The sequence below is a fragment of the Pomacea canaliculata genome, linkage group LG8 (genome assembly GCF_003073045.1).
Source record: "Pomacea canaliculata isolate SZHN2017 linkage group LG8, ASM307304v1, whole genome shotgun sequence".
Taxonomy (NCBI): domain Eukaryota; kingdom Metazoa; phylum Mollusca; class Gastropoda; order Architaenioglossa; family Ampullariidae; genus Pomacea; species Pomacea canaliculata.
The window spans coordinates 21,811,516-21,829,619 of NC_037597.1; the positions used below are offsets into that span (position 1 = coordinate 21,811,516).

Genomic DNA, 18,104 nt, shown 5'->3' on the forward strand with positions numbered 1-18,104 from the left:
ATGACGATCCATCAAACTTGTAGTGCACAAGATCCATGAAAGCACCTGTCAACTTTGAGGGAATTACATGGAACTTAAAACACACATACATTTAAAGCTTTCTATTTAACAAATATGAGCTTTATGTAATAAGCAGACTATTTCAAAACTCATTAGACAAATTCATGCACAATTCTCAAAAAGTATGTGAAAAATGAAAACGCCAACACAAAAATTGTCTTTCGACATTCCGACTTATTTAATCGAACTTCAACAATATTAATCATTAATACAGACATACCTCAATATTACCCAACAATTTTTCACAAACTGCTCTTGTTTGGTTGAACTTTCCTTCATCTTTACCGCCTGTGAACTCAGATAAACGCTATTGTTAACGCGACCACGCGACAGACCGGTTTGAAACCGGTCTGCTCCACGCCATAGCCATATTTTGTAAATACAAATACACAAAATTGTATCATTAAACAAAACACCCTTATTATTTGTTTCAGTTTCTTCATGTGTATGTCACTATTAATTAAACAAGTCTTCCTACAAATGTGAATTTATCGTTTTAGAGTCTTTTCTAATCTGAATCGTAGATAGAGCTAGAACCTATATCGCAATAGAAGCAATTAACTAAATTAGCTGAATACATGCCAAAATTTCCTCTTTAAGTCCTTTTTTAGAAAACAGTTCATTGTGGTCGTCCATCAAAATCACTTCTCTGAAAGAAGAAAAAGAAACATCGTCGTCTGGACACTAACATCCTTCTCTTTCGCTTGCCCTTGAACAAATGCGTAGGACCTACTACGTTGTAGCAAACAACTGAATCCTTGAGCAAAATATAGTTCAACTATAGAAAACAGATTTATCTTAAATCCTTAAAAAATATGCACGTCTGCATCATAATAAAGCACAAAATGTTTAAATAGCATTAACTTATATATTTTATATTTATACGTAAAGATTGAAGAAGCATTTTTGACTGCCCTATCTTGTTGCGGATGTAGAAAAGAAGTGCATCGTCTACGACGTCACAGTGACGCATGCTTACCCACGCAGAAGCCAAAACCGGTCTAAACCGGTTAGAACTAGTTTTATTTACTTGTAGCCTGGCATTTCCGTCATGCGTACTACAGTCTTTCAATAAGCTGCTACAAAAGGCGCAGAGTTAAAACGTATGAAAAGGCTGTGGTACATAGAACTAGGGCTAAGTATGCGCCATATTACCCCCACGCAAATATCTGCTGTAGCTACTTAAGCAAATGTGACTGGTTTGGAAAACATGGGACAAAAATATTATGTAAAACAATTCTATACTTTTTTTAAATTATATATATATAAAAAGTTTAGAACGATGTTCCATATGGACTGGTCGGAAATAGGTACGGGTCAGAGAAAAGTAGAAAATTATGAAAGTAGTGACAATAAAAAAAAAACCCTTAACCAAATTTCTGCAACGACTAAAAACAGATAAATGTATTTTGTGGTTTAAAAAGGCAGTTTTATCACAAACATAGTTTTAACCATTGTTCCTGCAAAACAAAAGCATGATCTTAGAATACAGGGTCAGCTTGTTAAGTCACCAACTCTGCTTTTCCCCAAACTTTGAGCGGAGTGGACTTCCCCCAAAATTACCCTGGGATATGGACCATCTCCCCTCTTTATGTTGCCATCCTTACCATTCACCCCAAGTTTTTGCTGGACGGATGGTGGTGAGATAACGAGTTGGGACTGTATCTGTACTCGTCAACTTACAGCTCATAAACTGATTTCAGTATATTTGCTCTCCTTCCCCTTTGATTTTGATTTTAAATAATAGGCAACAACATACCAGATATACTGTTGATAAGGAGATGTTCGGAAATATCAACAAGTGCCTGAGAAATTAGGGACCAAGTCTGTTTTAATAATTTGTAATACATGTAACATGCAAATGTTTTTCTTGTTCCTATTCTCCCCCAGTGGAGCATAGGCCCGCAAGCACACCCCCCGTGCAAATATTTATAGTGCTCTAAAAAAGAAAATGAATGAAGATAAAGGTAGTTCAGTTTATTCCTTGTTGCTCCTTTGAGGAGCATAGAGCCGCATGATAAAGGTAGATAATGTTCCATTTTTAAAACCTTAAAAAGAGAAGCAAAATACATCATGGTGCAGCTCCATCTACTTGATCATTCTCATCACTTCTGCTTCTAACTTGTTGGTTTTTGTTGCACTGCTGCTTGAAAAAAAAAGGAAAATTTTGTAATGGTTGCTCTAAAATTGTGAGCATAATGTAGATAACTCTAAAATAAATTTTATATTTTATTCTGCACTTAATGTGAATTATTTTGTCTAAAAAGGGAGGGTGAAGAAAATGTATATGTATGTGTGCACTCATATGCATGTACTAATGCACATATGGATGAAACAGAGCCTGAACATGTGCAAATGTATGGACAGGTAAGCATTTTCACAATGTCACTTACGCCTGAAGCAGCAACTTCCAAAGGTATAGTAACAGGGCCATCATTCTGAATGTGAACTTGCATATATGCACCAAACTGTCCATCTAAAGCATTTGGGAAATACAATAAACATTCAGTTCACACATGTACCATTCTTGATTCAGATATATCTGGACTACTTAAAGATTTTTCAAACATAAAAGACAAAAGTAGTTTATACATTTGATACAGAATTTCATCTGATGACTATACATGAATTTACAAAATGTGATTAAGACTTCAACAATTAAAATACAGGGTGTCCACAAAGTATCTTTACAATAAAAAAAAAATAAACAAAAAACAACTGAAAAGGCAATTGATAGGATATGTTTAATCAAACTTGTCCTATGTACTCAGTTGTTATCTTTATAATCACATTGTATCTGTGTATTTCAACCCTAACCCTATTGATGAAAGAGAATCTGTTGAACAAACCCCTAAAATAATGGATACTCTTCAAGAAAAGATGCAATGTGGATTGTGGTTTGTTGAAACAAAATTGGATACACAGACTCAGCAAAACTACAGGACTAAGTATGGAAAATATACACCCTCACATCCAGGGGCAGACTGGAGCTTTAAAGTGGCAAAGGCATTATTTACAGAGCAGCCCTTCTCACTAAAATATGGCCCGGGCATTATTTACAAAGCAGCCCTTCTCACTAAAATAGGCCTATAATATTATTATATAGAACAAAATAGGCCCACCGGGCATTGCCCAAATGCCCGACTGGCCAGACCACCACTAGCACATGGCACAAGAAATTTATGAAGATAGGGAACACTGTATACTGCTTGAATATGGTCTGGGTTCTCATATAATGATGAGAGGCATTACAGGCATGGCCCAGGGAAAGGCCACAAAAGAGACTCCCTTCTACATCCTACCAAGCTGCCTCATCCACAAATCCAGAATTGGTGAACCTTCATATCCATCTCTGAAGGGCATCAAAATGACCTCTGCAACACTACCAGTTATGCATCATTTCCCAGGAAGAGAATTTAACTGCACAACAATCAAACAAGGACTTCTATGTTACACTACATTCTTTCAGTATGGTTCTTCTTGTCCCCTTAACTTCTTACAAAATTAATTCTGTAAATAATACAACATTAATTAGTGGGTTTCAAAAAATCCTCCATGCTGCCAAGTATAACTAAAACATGCACTGGTTTTATGTAAAAGAAATTATTGCCAAACTTTTCCACTGTAGGCCCATTTTTTCATGCCAATGTGATTCCATTTTTAGTTTCCTTCTGTAACTTAGCTAATACACGACAGATTGTTAAAATCTGCATATATATATATTACATCATGTAATACTTCAGCCAAGTTTTAAGTTTATAATTATGACCTAAAAAGTACACACCTGAATAACATTAAAAACATACAGGTGGCATAAATTTGAAGATTTGTACAAATGTAGTTTAATGGTGTCTTGTGTTGTGCAATAAGATATCAATTTAGTAAATTAATAGTTTCTGCATTCTTTGGTATCTTTTTAGAAAGTCTCAAAAATAAGGAAAGGTGAGATAAGAGACAGATCCTCAAGCAGAAGGCTGTCATTTGCTGTGTATCTTATTGCACTTTCACACACTTCTCAAATCCTTAGAAGTGACTGCTTTGTATTGCAACATAACTGCTGTTGCAAAATGCACGTTTTCATTTATACCGTATCTTCCTACAATATGCACGAATGGTGCAAATACACATGCTTTGCATGGCTACCTATTGATTCAACTCTAATCTTTTGTTTACAGTGAATTGTGCTAGTGTCCACATGGAGAAATGTTCTTTACAAATTCTATTATTATTAAATGCTTAGGAGCAAGTACATTGCAGTGTGGTACTATTACAATTCATTCAGAAATACATTACATGTTAGAACATTTAGAAGTGCATGCACATAAGGAGCATGTGGCCACACAGACTAGGTGATTCTTTGCTTCTTTCATATCTTTCCATCTACAAATTTCTAAAAACGCATTTACATATGTATGTACAAACATGATCAACAAAACTAAATTATATCCAATTTAGTCCAGTCCCTTCACCTCTACTGTTTGTGGAGTAGGAAGGGAAGAGGGAGACAACACAGTCACACAAGACTTTGCAAGCAGCAGAGCACATCTGGGAGTTTAAGATTACAGGAGACTGGATAAAGAAAGCAAACCTTTAATTTTCTCAGGTTTGTAGGCAGCACGTAGTTGATCTAGTATGTTGTTATAAAATTCCTGGGATTGCTCTGGACCCATGGCTTCATGATAATCTGGTTTGTTGCCCTTCATGGTAAAGCACAGGGTAAACTGGAAAAGAAATTATTTCGATCATTGCAAATGCTGTCGCAAGTTTTGAAAAGAAAGTCTCATACATCAATTGCTCCTCACTGCTTGTCATTTTTTATGTTGTATCAATATAATTCAACATTTTAAAAAAGATGCTTGGTGGATGACCAGGAAATAAAAACATACAAACATTCATAAAATAACCTTTTTTTTTTTAACAAATGAAAATTGGCTTACGTTTGAAGTAATCAAAGTATTTAAATGTTAGTGCTCATTTTAGTTTAATGGGAGACAGAAGCTTAAAAGTAATTTTCTTCAAATTACAGAACAATGCCCCAACACAATAATAATGCACTCACCATGACAAAAATTATTTTTTTTCAAATTTAATTGTCCATCTACAAAGTGAAGAAGAGAGGAAAGAAATACAAATCCACTATTAAGCAAAGAGTCAAATTTCAAAGTGAAAAAAGTAATTGTTTTAACTAGTGTTAACCTGACTGATGCATAGGACTTCAAAGTTTTTATCTTGGACACTTTTAGCCCATCTCTTTCCTTGATCATCATCAAAAAGGCGGAAATTCAAAATCTTGCGGACTCTGAAATCAGGCAGGGAGTTACAGTGACATAGACAAGTGTGCCTTGAAGTGAAACAAATTCATCTACTGTTCTTTAAAAATTCACCTGCTTGATCTTTCAAACGTCCACATATGCAAAGAAAAATGTTAAAGAAACGGATTATACAAGGATGGTGTGAGAAAAATTTTTTCTATGTATCTAAATTATTAAATTACCACATAGATACACACATGTATTCGGCTTCCTTGGGTGTGTCATATCGGGATATACCAATTAGGACACAAAGTCCACGTCCAATAGAACTGACCACTTCATCTCCAACTGTAAACAAGCAAAAGTGAGCTGTAACTATAATGCTGTTTAAAAAGGCATAGTAAATTTAACAAGGTTAAATGTTTAACAGACCTTAAACTTTAAAAATATATTGCACAATATGCATTATCTCTGTCAAAGCTGTCTTACTTGCTTGCATTACAGGTTGTAACAGATCATGTCTTAATGAATTAGTATATGTGATAAAATGTGCACAAGTTAGAAAAAATCTGCTTGAGTTTTACTGTGGCAGGTAGCAGTACATTAATTAATCTGTGAAAGTGTGCCTGGATGCACATTGAACAATAAGTAGCATATGTTTAATACCAGAACTGCATACTACAGAAAATTTACATTCTGAGCAAATGGGGAGTCTAATTCGGTACCGCCAAAACGTACCCGTAACTTTCGCCTGCATCACACGCTGAATGATTGCTTTCATGTTGCCAACGAGGGTAGTTCACCAAGGTCAAGGTTGGTGACCTCTGGCAACATCCAATCACCATTTAGCAGCCTTCTTGCTGCGGAGCGCTGGTCGGAACTCACGTGCGTGGCTTGGTTTGTCGCGATCTTTCGCTTTGCTTCACGATTTCAGCTTCATTAACATGGAGAAAGAGCTATTTAAATCAAAGAAAAGTTCTTAGCCACTTTCACTGTTGCCTGTTCTTGCAAGTAGTAATTTTAGGCAGTGGGTAGAGGAAATGAAAGCGAAGCGCGACTTTGTCTGCCTATTGCGTGAAAGAGTTCTATACGGGCTGCCTGTGCCTGCCTCTTCCACAGTTAGCTGTACGCTGATCTGAGAACATTTTTCGGCTGCTACTATATATCAACATAATTCATTTCTTCCCAGGCCAGGAGCACTAGACAGAAGGGGCAATGTGTTTTGAGAAAAAAAGTCGTTTTCACTCATTTCAACCAGTAGTTTATCCATGAGTAGCATATTTATTGATCTAATAGTTATGTGGGCATTTGATAAATATAAGTATATAGGCTTAAAACCCCAATTATTAAATAAATTATTTTTCAGTGTGTTTTGCAAAACATTTTATATAGTTTCAACTTTCAGTGAAATCACGAATAGCCTGTATACGTCAGCGATGATATGGGGTGAGGCTAGTTCCAGTGCCAGGAAAATTCTCCCCTCTTTCGTGCGCGCGCGTGCGTGTACGTGTGTTTGGGGAGCGAGCGGAAGGTGTAGAATGGTCGTTCGTCAAAACTATAACGAAAAGTATTTCTTATTTATTGCTATTTTTATTTATATGTGGGATCTGACAAGCATATTTATATATCAGTAAACTTGAATGGCAATAGGCAAAACATCCCTCTGCACATCTCTGCTTCTCAAACGATCGTTCCTGTATCAAAATAATATTGTGTGACAAGACAGCTTATTGATCTTTAAAATACATTTATAATATAATGTATATTTTGTTCCCTCCGCCGGCTGTTAATTCGAAATCAATATCTGACGCTGCAGCACGCGTCTTTTTTTTTTTTTGGTACATTATTGCTCTTCACCAAGCCTGGTATAGAAGTTCGAGTTGACACTGATTGTCTTTCTCGTCGCCGTTAAGCTGTGAGCTGTCACTTTTATATTCACAATCAAGTGTTGAGATATATAGCTGATTGAACACAGGTCATTTGTGTGAAAATCCCAATGTCGACCCCATACTTATTTCAATTTGCTGTCAGCACGAACCCAGCATGCAAGACATCATCTGGGCTGAGATCTGCAAATTCCATTTTGTAGGCCGCATTCAACCATTCAAAGCTCCGAATGCATCCCTCACCCAGTCTTGCACTTCTTTAATTACCTCCACTAGCACACGGTGGAACACCACGCAGAAAACATTCAACAGCTTATTAAAATCTCATTGTTTCCACACCTTCAATTACATGCATGCTCTTACACTCGACCTGGGTAAATACGTACAACTAGTAGGCAGAGATATACGACTAAACAATTTAATTATTTACAGCAAAAAGTATATTATTCAACAGTTACAGCATAAAATTTGTTTTTGAACAAATTATGTACAACAAAAAATAACTTATTTACACAAAAATTGAGGTCAATAATAATTATTTACAGCATGAAAGTGGTAATTATTTCTGAAAATAATATTTACAACATAAAAATCAAACTATTTATTTACATACAAGATGAAAGATAATTTAAAAAATAAGACAAAAAATCAACCCATGAGTGATGGAATTCCTGTGAAAGAAAAGAAAAATCAATTACAATATATTTTCAGATCTTCATTTTTCTAATGAACATAGAACAAACCTCCCACACTTAGATGAAATCTTAAAGCTTCCATAATTCTCAACCTAAATAATTGATGTAATGCAGGGATTTCTGGCCAATAGATGACAATTTGTACTGTTGCTTGCCTGCAGGTGATGAACAGATAGTAGTTATTATGTGTGCGTTAAATGTCTGTATGAGTATGTATGCCTGCCCGTCTGAGCAAAAGAAAAATTTCTGTCTTGAGTCTCCTTGACAGACAATAAAGTCTCATTTGATTTGATTTCTAATTACAAGTGAAACTACACAAAGTTGAAAAAAAACCTGAAATGAATAAATGTTAAACTGTAATTCTTTGATGGCCATTTGAGTAGGCTGGAATATGGAGTTTTATATGCCAGATGAAGGTATAGTCCATTTATCCTTACTGCAAAAGGTAAGCTAAAAGATGTCTATTGAATAAAATTCACAAAGAATAAAAAATTAATAATTTAAACCTAACAAAGTCACTTTATTTGTAATTCCACTCACCATTAGATGGCATTGCCCTTCGTTTCCTTCCTCCAAACCTGTCTCTTGCATTTCCAAACCATTTTCGGGCAATGCTATCCACTTCTGCTTCTGTTGTAGAACAGGTTTTACGGACTGCGGCTATGCCCAGAAGGAAATTATAATGGTAGACTTGAATACTATCCTAGGTAATAATAAACTTGTAAATGTAGAGAAAATAATACTTAGATTCACTATTTAAAAATTTGTTTGGAAACTTTGTCCTTTATAAATACAGATTGACGTACATCTAAAAGAAGTCAAAAACAAAAAGAAACAAAACCTACATACCGATTACAACATTTCTCAGTTGAAGTGACTGGAAACTTTTTTTTCCTTTAACCCCAGTAAAATTATATTTTAGAGCCAGCTCCGAAGAAAACAGATGCTTTAAAATTCTCCGTACAAGAGAGACGACAGAGTCTCCTCCAATGTACGACAGGTGCTTAACCTGTTTAAAACAAAAATCGGTAGAAACCACAATACAAATGCAAAACAAAGTAACTCATTGGATTTCATCTGTTTAAGACATAATGCTGAGCCTTACTCCAGTGATGAGTGACCAATGGTTGTATGATAAATATAGCTACGACCTAGATTCAGTCTTTTAAATAAACCCTTGGGAAAATAATGGCATTAAATGCCTCAAACCAACAAGTTAATTAAGAGTCTAATCAAAGTTCTTTATGAAAGTAGAAAAACTGTGTATCATAATTAACAGACACCCACAGACTGCTCATTTTGACACTGAACACCAAGTGACAAAAGTATTTTATAAATGAATTTTGCTTTTCCCCATAATTTATTAAATACAAAATTAAACTGACCACTGATCCTTGTCAAGAGAGTTAACATGTGAGCCGATGCTATACATCCTGTCAGTATAGTAAATGGTTTATCAAGACCATATAACATAAGATGACTGACACATCAGTTAATGCTGAAGGTAAAATTTAAATGGGTTTCTATTATTAACAGATCATATTTAATGACATACCAATTTTGTTCTAAATTCCTTCTCCGTCAGTTTTTCCTCCATCCTCTCAACTTCCTGTTCATTATCTAAGGGCAGGGATATACCATCAGGCATCCCTGCTATACCTATCGCCCCTTCCCCCACATTTTGCAAAAGCAGCGTGATCTGATTCAGTCTGTGGGCCACATTTTGTAGTACTTCACTCTGCTCTTCAAGTTTGCTGATAAGTCTGCTCAAAAATGTATCTGAAATAAAAACATTATTTTTATTCCTTAAATAATGATAAATATAAACTAGGCATGCAAGTCTATTGACAATATTTTTTAAAAAAATTAACAGGGAATGTTAAGATGGATAGGATCTGGACTTTGCGGATGACATCAGACTGTTGTCCCACAAGCAACAACACGCGCAGACAAAGCTCACTCGGCTCGCAGAAGAAGCAGCGATGACTGGCCTGACCATTAGCGAATGGATGGAGGTAATGTGGGTCAACAACAAGAAGCGCCACTCCAACTACATGGAGAATGTATTACAGAGTCTGACCGTTTCACCTACCTTGGCAGCATAGTCAGCTAAAATGGAGGTACAGATAAAGATGTAAGAAGTCGAATAAACAAAGCCAGGGTTGCATTTCACACCCTACGACCTATCTGGAACTCCAAAGCTTTATCTTTACACACAAAGATCCGCATCTTTAATACAAATGTAAAGTCGGTCCTTCTGTATGGATCTGAGACATGGTGTGTGACAAACACTATCACTAACAAGATACAGACATTCGTCAACAATTCGTCTGCGCCACATCCTCAACATCAGATGGCCCGAGAAGATCTCAAATATAGACCTGTGGAAGAGGACCAACCAAAAACCTGCCAGCCAAGCCATCAAGAAGTGGAAGTGGGGCTGGATCGGTCACAGCTTGCGAAAGCTGGCCGACCATTTAACGAGACAAATTCTGGGCTGGAACCTACAGGGGAGGCGAAGGGGTTGGGAGACCCAGACAGACATGGAGGAGATCAGTCCACAGAGAGGCGGAGGCTGCTGGCATGACAACTGGAAAGGGACGCCCAGAACCGGGACCGATGGCGGGGTGTGGTTGCGGCCCTATGCTCCACTGGGGGCGAATAGGACCAAGAAGTTTAGATGGATATATATTAAGAACACAAAACGCGTGCTTGTATGGTCTTCATTATGAAATCATACAGGGAGACAGAAAATAAACTTACCGGTAAAATTAACTGAGCCAAAGCCGGAGTCAGTTTGATCTGCAATTAAGATTGTTATAATTAGTTCTTTCTGTAAATCAAGTAAAATCAAAGGAAAAATATCATCCAGCATTTTAAGGCATTAGAACATGAGTGATTGTGAGCAAATGACAGACTTCGATTAAGTTCTTCGCACAGCTTTGTATTTCATACATTTTGTTTTAATTTCGAAGTGTGTGATTACAGAAATATAAAATTGTTTCGTCTGCTTTGCATTAATTTATGCAGGCCCGCCGAGAGCCAACAAGGGCTCCGGGGTAGACGATCTTTCCGGGTCCGTTGTGTAACCAAGTGGTGGGGGGTGTTTGGTGCCGACAACACACGTCCAACTCTCAAACCAGAAAGGCAGGAACAGTCAGCAGGTGTGTGACCCTTTAATGCTGGTAAAATGGTCACGCTGCGTTGTATCGTCCGAGGCTGAAAAAGTCAGCGCTGTGTCTGTCTCCGTTCTCTCTCTCTCCCAGTTCCCGACTGCAGGTGCCAGCAAGCAGCGCAATAAGTTCTCGTAGAACGGGCCCCACAGACTTGCTGCTTACAGCTGATGTGACGCGCGGGGACGGCAGTCCCTGCTGGTGTGTTTGGGAAAAGGCCTATATACCACTAGAGCACGTGGTCCCTCTGAACTACAATGAACTTGTCCTGAATCTATCGATCTTTGACTAAAGTGACTACATCCCACCGCGCTATACTCGGGTACCTATGGCATCTACCGTTCCTCTTTCTCACGGTCAGCCACATCAACCTCTGACTGCCGCGACACTCAGTCTAGTTCTCTCATCCAGCGCCGGTGTCCCGTGGTGCCCGTTGGTGTCAAACAAAACAAACTGTGTTCGCACGGCCGAGTGTACCGGTCTTTCAATTAACACCCGCACCTGTGAAGTGGTGACTGCGCTATCTCACTAACTTCGCCCCCGACCCCGGAGCCGTGACCGTGTCCGTCAATCAAGGCGGCCTGTCTTTCCCCCCCCCCCGATCGGCGATCACTCGTCACCCACCTATTGTTTCAACTTGCTCCCACTGGCCTCGAATCAGGCTGGTTCATGACGCGTCTCCTGACACGTCCGGCCCTCTACACTTGTAACTGTAATCGTAAATTATTTTCCCAACATATAATTGTAGCACTCTAGTAGTGTACTGAGTTATGTCTTTGTTTGTAGAGAGTCGGCGTCGAACGGCGCCAGGACTGCTCCTTGTGTACTAAGTTATGTCTTTGGTTACGGAGAGTCGGCTTTCTCACGCCGGCTGCGTGCGTAATATATAGCCAGCCTTGAACTGCCCACCCGCGGTTACTGGCTACTATGAGTCTATTGTTACACCCGAAATTGCAAAGTTGCCTGAGCCAGTAGGGAAACAATGACCAGACAGGGCAGGGTGGGTGTGTCCAGTGGCGCCAGGTGGACTGGGAAAGGGGGTGGATGGTTCTGGGACGTTCGAGGGTAGAGAGGGGAGAGTAGTGAAGCTTTACGGTGGAATAGGCTTTTTGGATTGGATGTCCGAAGTTATTTGGAGTTATGCGTTATTCAACATTTATCTTCACAATCATTTTCTTCAGTGGGCATTGAAAGACACTAAATAATATAAATTATACATATCACTACAAAATAAAAAACAGTATCAATATATTATTTATAAACATTTGACATCTTTCTAAAGTTTAGTATACAGAAGTTAATTCACAGACGAGAAGGTGCGTCTTGAAAACCAGAAAATGGCATGAACTGTACCTTCACTGGAGTAATAGTCTGAAAAATCATCAAATGTCTGCATGCTGGTTAATGATGTTGCAGGCCGTGTGCGTATGTATGGTGATCTAGCAGTCCGTGACCGCGAGCGTAACGGTTCAGCTTCAGGCCTTGGCTGCATGCTCTGAAGTCGAGCAGTAGCCCACGGCTCCATGCCCAAATGTTCTGTCAACTCCAAGGTAGGAAGACAATGAAGACGGGCATTCTCGTTCACACGACTGAAAAAGGCATCAAATATTAAACAACACTAGTGTCTAGGTAACAAACTCTTTATACGGAAGCCATTGTTTTGCGACTTTTTTCTTCATTTCTATACCTAATTGTTTAATATGTTCATCCAGATGTGAATAAAATTTTGGATTATCCTTGTCAAACCTAATAACCAAAAGTAAAGTATGGCTAAAAATTATAAATACAAATTTGCCAATATTATGACATTTTTAAAAAAATACCTTTTCTTAGATGGCTGCGAAGAGAACGCTGCTTTATCATCATCTGAGTCAGACGAAGACAAGTACCTACGATATGAACAAAAACAGATTACAGTGCAGGAAGCGGATTCAAATTTTAGTTACATCCTAAAACTTCGCAAACTTCTCACGTTAATAAAACTGAAGCACTGCAAGGACACAAAGCAGCGTCTTTTGTCTAATATTTTTCAAGAAAACTTCATAAACACAAGAAATGTAAGAATTTCACTGTACAGCACCTATTTTAGCACATTCGAATTTTTATAATCGTTTTCGATTATCCGTGATTTTTGATTATCCAGAAGATGGGCGCCGGTCATTAAACCGATAATTGAGGTTTCACTGTATTGCAGTTTTCTTTAAATGTTTCTATTTGGCATTGACAAAAAACAACATAACAGAATAACTGCCAAAGTTGCAAAGAGGTTTGCCGAACCTTTTTTTGTGCACCAGACGCTTCCGCCTGTTGCCGGGATGGCCGTCTTCTGAATGGCTTCCTATATCCGAAAATCCTTGCAGCAGTAATTTTAGTTTTTCCGCTGCCTTTGGATACTCATCTATGAACAGATTAGAACACGTGCATTGCATCTGTTTTCTAGAATGTAGTGACAGTAGTTTGTTCACACATTGCAGTAAATATGCCTCATTATCTTACCTGTCTCATATTTTATCCCTTTAAAAGGATATAGACTCCAAGACTCCCGGGGAACCAAGCAATCTATTACTGCCCGTTTCAAATCGCTTTGGTCGGGCCAGTAGCAATGTCCAGTCTCCATCTCAATCCACGTGCTCGGGACAATGCTGGTTTCTGGCCCCTGTTCTCCTTGAAAGTCAATAATTGCAAACTTCTTCATCTGAAACCAATTCAAAACATTTTATGTTATTAAACATTTTTAGATCGCCAATGTTGCATACAGGCATAAATCACAATGTGTGTTACAAACAAACCTTAATTAGCTTTAAACGTATATACCTATGCTTGAAGCCTATTGAAGTGCAAGTGTGACATATGAGGTTTTATATGGTAAAAGTACTAATTTTCTTTCAACTCCTGAAAGCGCTACATGCTCAAACAAACGTCAGATCAGACATTTTAAATGTTTAACTTAAAAGAATCAAGTGGACTGGAGAAAAAGTTAACTGATGAAGAAAACTGTTGCACTATCAAAACAATGTCCGAAGAGTACAGGGACTAAAATGTTTCTTCTAACTACACTTCTGACCTGTACACAGTTGTTACCCTCTGTCACAGAAAACAATTGTTTGAATAATTTTGTTGAAACTGTTGAGCATCACTCTTCGCAAACGGGAGTGGAAATGTGCTCTTTAGGAATGAACCGATTTTTTTTTTTTAAGCTCAGATGCTTTATAACTTGCTGGAATGGATATTGTCAATTCAAAACTAATACCTTAGAAAGTTTTCAAATGGAAATGTGGACTTTGCATCCAAAAAGCTTAACATCTGCAAAATCCACCAGGCCATGCGCATTATACACAAGAAAGTCTATTCCATAAAATTCTGCACTTGAAATAGAAACATGCACAACAGTTCATTAGCATAATGATCATTAGGATCACAAAGACAGGCAATGACAACAAAGTGCAAAAGAAAAAAAAAAAATTGGTAAAGCTGAACAAAATAGTTCCTTTCAAAATAACAATGCAGAAACACAGCAACAAATAAGATCAAGAAGCAAATGTGACATTTGAGAAATGTTTTTAGACCAAGCCGAAATCCTTGAGCAACTGGGCTTCTAATCCAGTACTAAACCAACCTTCTAGTTCTACCTAAGCAAACAAGATGCAAGTAATCAAGAGAAAACTGGGTAACCTTTCCAACAGCCAAATCATTTAATGGGGAATGACCTGTATGGTGTGTTTCTTGTGCCATTATATCAAACTGAATATCAGTACGTAATGGAGTACCTAAATCAGGGAAAGTCATTTTACTATCCCATACACCTTTCTGGGAACATTTATCACATCTGTGTGACTTTACCTTCTCATTAAGCATTTTTTTCATTATTATTTTCATCATGGTGTTCATTATCCAAGTTCTTTCAATTATCAGAAGAATGTAGAATTGTGTGCTGCATTGCATACTGTCTCTCTTTGGCTGGATTTAGAATGGATATCAGCCACTCTCTGAATTCTTGTCATATATCCTCTATGTCCATGCATTAGTCCTTCCAATGGGTTAGTTTTAAAGCAGCAGATTCACCAGAATATAGCAAAATCTGAACATTTTGGGAACATCCAGGCCATTGTGCAGCTACTTCAATGAATAACAAGTCAGCATTGGAGACAGTCTGTTGAAATAAATGGAAATGTATAACTATTTTTTCTTATTAGCTAAACCTAACCCTAAAACAACACTTGCTTTGGTGTTTTGTCACCACTGCAGAAGGGATGAAGTCTATACTTTCTACAGACTTTATACTTATATTAATGGTAACTAATTGCTTTTATTGTTTTACACTTTACACTTTGAAATACATATATTTTTTAACCCTTTTCAGGAAATGTGTCGTGACAGATTTTGGGGAAAAAGTAGTAATAAATAAATCAAAATATGATTTATGCCACCAAATGCATCTGAAATGTAGCTGATTGACCCTTGTGGTGTCATCCCAATCAGATATTTGGCAGAATGATATTTTTTGTAGTTGGAATAAACTTGGATCTGCTTTGTTTGGCCCAAGCGTTTCTGTGCTTTAAGTTCAAAACAGTCAACAATTACAGCAACCTTATTCTTAAAGTTTTTGTAAAGCACATTGGCATAGACAACTTCAGAGTTTCTCTTGAAGGCCAGTGCAGAATAAAAGACAACTGTGCCACAAGTACATCAAGAGTTCTATGAAAGCTCCTTTGGGCAGTTGACATTAACACTTTCAGCTGATATCCTGTATCCTGGAATTGGTAGTTCAGCCTGATCTTAATGAGACACACCAGTTAAAACTCTTGCTCTTTGGACAGTTACTTTGTTTGATTAGATATGCACGGTTCTACCATTCTGAACATAAGCTATATTACTGCCAAACAAGGAAGTCCTGTGTAGAATGAACCTTTAGCTTTGTCTTTAACATACACCTGTCTTTCATCAATAGAATAATGTTGTCTGTTTCTAACTAAATCCAGGTCTGGTCTCTTTTCAGGAATGTCATTTGGGAATGCTTGGGGGGAAAGGGGTGCACATTAAAGCTTGTTGTGAGGGCCATGCTTAGAGTGTTGTCAACACAATTCGCTACAACAACCTGAAGGGGAGGAGGGGACTTAGAAATCATACTTGTACTTTATCCATTAGTCTTTTTAGTAAAGAGTTCTTTAGTAAAGAGGGGCAAATGAAATCATTAAACTGCAGAATAGGGCTGTGCAATTGTTTGCTTACAATAAAACTTTAAAACCAGAAGTCCCCGATGGTCTTTAATGATTCTGTCAGACATATCAGCCATGTTATTTGTTATCTTTGCACTTTGTCTGAGTTAGAATGTTACGGACTGCCGATTTCTAAAGTTGTTATACTTGATAAATAGAAGAAGAAAAGAAAACAGTGCACTTCATATTTTGGCAGACGGACCGGTCTAAAGACTTCCGCGCAAGCCGTAGTTTGCATACCCTTGGTCTAGTATAAATACCAAACCCTAAAATACTTTCTAAGTAGATCACTCTTGAATACGACCCTATTCAGTAATTGTCTTCAAAGACCAGGCATTAAGGCAGAGTGGATGAATACATGCCTACTACACAAAATACTGCAAATCTACTGGTGTGCCCACAAGTAAACAATATTATGAAAGAAGTTAAAATTGCTTTGAAGGTATTTCTATCAGAAGAAGTTGGGCAACCTCGCCAAAGATCACGATTTGAGCTTCCATACAAATGGCATAATAACTTACAGATGCAAAACTTTATTGACTTATCGAAGATTTCATTCAATGGCAAGGCTGCATTCACCGTACCTGTTCAGCGTAACTGTTCGTATATAACCTTCCATTTTATCAGTACTGGTCAGTGGAGAAACTGCGACCTACCTTGATCGTGATGCTGCGTGTTTACATGTGCTCATATTGAGGCGTGGGGAGACCACCCGTCACGTTCATACACACAATGCTTAGAGTTATGTCCCTTGAACCAAACGACGTTTTGCTTGTCTGTACCCCATGAACCGTTTGTGCTTGTGGCTGTATTTGTGATTCATCGACCGATCTGTAAGCAGTCCGGTCGCCTTCTCTTTTCTATTTTGGGCGACAGTGAGCTGGTCATAGGATGACCAGTCCGGTCACTGACGTTCGTAACCCAGTTCTCACTGTGGCCACCGCGGTGTCGACTACCTCCGAAGGTGCTCTGATCACAAGGACAGACTTCGACAAGATGTTGTGTCGGGTCACATGGCCAAAGAAAACCCACTTACACCGCTTGACTGTTGAAAGTAGAGATTCCTGATGTACGTCCTGCGAGTGTGGCAATCTTGTTTCACTCTCTCTTTTCTCCTTCTCCAGTTCTCTCTCTCTTCTTTGTATCCCATATCAGAACAAACAAGCACTTTGAGATAAATCCGTCATATTTAATAATGTACTATGAAAAAGGAATTGCTTTGCAGACATGCTTGTACACGACAGCACAGGTGCTAACACAATCTATCATGGAAAGACGAAGTAATACAGACAGCAAACACAGATGGCGTGACTGGTGTTTGAAATGACGGGTAATTCTCCGTACGTCTTGTGAAAACATCATTAGACTGCTCGCAAGTGATGTTGAATTGTCTTACAGTAGACAGAAAAATGTAAGAAAGCTTTTTAAAACGAGACTTTTATTATCCTACTTGATGGAATAATATGTCTCGTTAAAGAACATAAAATGACCGCACTGTACATGAAACTGTCTGAAGAACTACATTCATGAGACAATAATGCTAAATTTAGTTTCACGTTAAAGCCAGCAACATCAGGGGGTCTTTGTTGTAGCGAAACTTCTATCCGTCCAGTGGTGCAGCTTACTGGCCCTTTCACTCAAAGAGCTGTCCAGAGGCCTGAAAAGATTACGATATTCTTATGTTACAAAGCATTTCAGCTTTTCTTGTAGATGTCAGTAAAGTATACAAAAGCTTCAATCCTACGTTTGATAACCCTAACCCTAACTTTATCGAGAGTCGTGGAAAAATAATTTATAGTCGGTTTTTCTAAAATTACTTTGG

General features: G+C 38.0%; 2 protein-coding genes across 2 annotated transcripts; both read right to left on the reverse strand.

Moving 5' to 3' along the window:
* Positions 1-214: 214 nt before the first annotated feature.
* Positions 215-6,201, reverse strand: LOC112569960 (D-aminoacyl-tRNA deacylase-like). Its single transcript, XM_025248084.1, has 6 exons — positions 6,051-6,201; positions 5,570-5,660; positions 5,257-5,359; positions 4,649-4,781; positions 2,454-2,536; positions 215-2,203 (listed from the first exon to the last, which is right to left on the reverse strand). Exons 1-6 carry the CDS (start codon positions 6,091-6,093, stop codon positions 2,132-2,134), a joined length of 525 nt encoding a protein of 174 aa, XP_025103869.1. The 5' UTR covers positions 6,094-6,201; the 3' UTR covers positions 215-2,131.
* Positions 6,202-6,798: 597 nt separating this feature from the next.
* Positions 6,799-17,225, reverse strand: LOC112569959. Its single transcript, XM_025248083.1, has 10 exons — positions 16,939-17,225; positions 13,563-13,761; positions 13,344-13,464; positions 12,890-12,955; positions 12,420-12,655; positions 10,657-10,695; positions 9,449-9,672; positions 8,743-8,902; positions 8,434-8,553; positions 6,799-7,869 (listed from the first exon to the last, which is right to left on the reverse strand). Exons 2-10 carry the CDS (start codon positions 13,759-13,761, stop codon positions 7,847-7,849), a joined length of 1,188 nt encoding a protein of 395 aa, XP_025103868.1. The 5' UTR covers positions 16,939-17,225; the 3' UTR covers positions 6,799-7,846.
* Positions 17,226-18,104: the final 879 nt, after the last annotated feature.

What these genes read in the sequence shown, in the direction of transcription:
- LOC112569960 (XM_025248084.1), bottom strand. Translation starts at nt 6,093, where the DNA reads ATGAAAGCAATCATTCAGCGTGTGATGCAGGCGAAAGTTACGG. An exon ending in AAGTCCTATGCATCAGTCAG is followed by an intron (nt 4,782 to 5,256) that starts GTTAACACTAGT and finishes TTTCTTTTCCAG; the next exon opens with TTTACCCTGTGCTTTACCAT. An exon ending in CAAACCTGAGAAAATTAAAG is followed by an intron (nt 2,537 to 4,648) that starts GTTTGCTTTCTT and finishes CAAATGCTTTAG; the next exon opens with ATGGACAGTTTGGTGCATAT.
- LOC112569959 (XM_025248083.1), bottom strand. Translation starts at nt 13,761, where the DNA reads ATGAAGAAGTTTGCAATTATTGACTTTCAAGGAGAACAGGGGCCAGAA. An exon ending in TCGCAGCCATCTAAGAAAAG is followed by an intron (nt 12,656 to 12,889) that starts GTATTTTTTTAA and finishes TGCCTTTTTCAG; the next exon opens with TCGTGTGAACGAGAATGCCC. An exon ending in AGGAATTTAGAACAAAATTG is followed by an intron (nt 8,903 to 9,448) that starts GTATGTCATTAA and finishes TGTTTTAAACAG; the next exon opens with GTTAAGCACCTGTCGTACAT.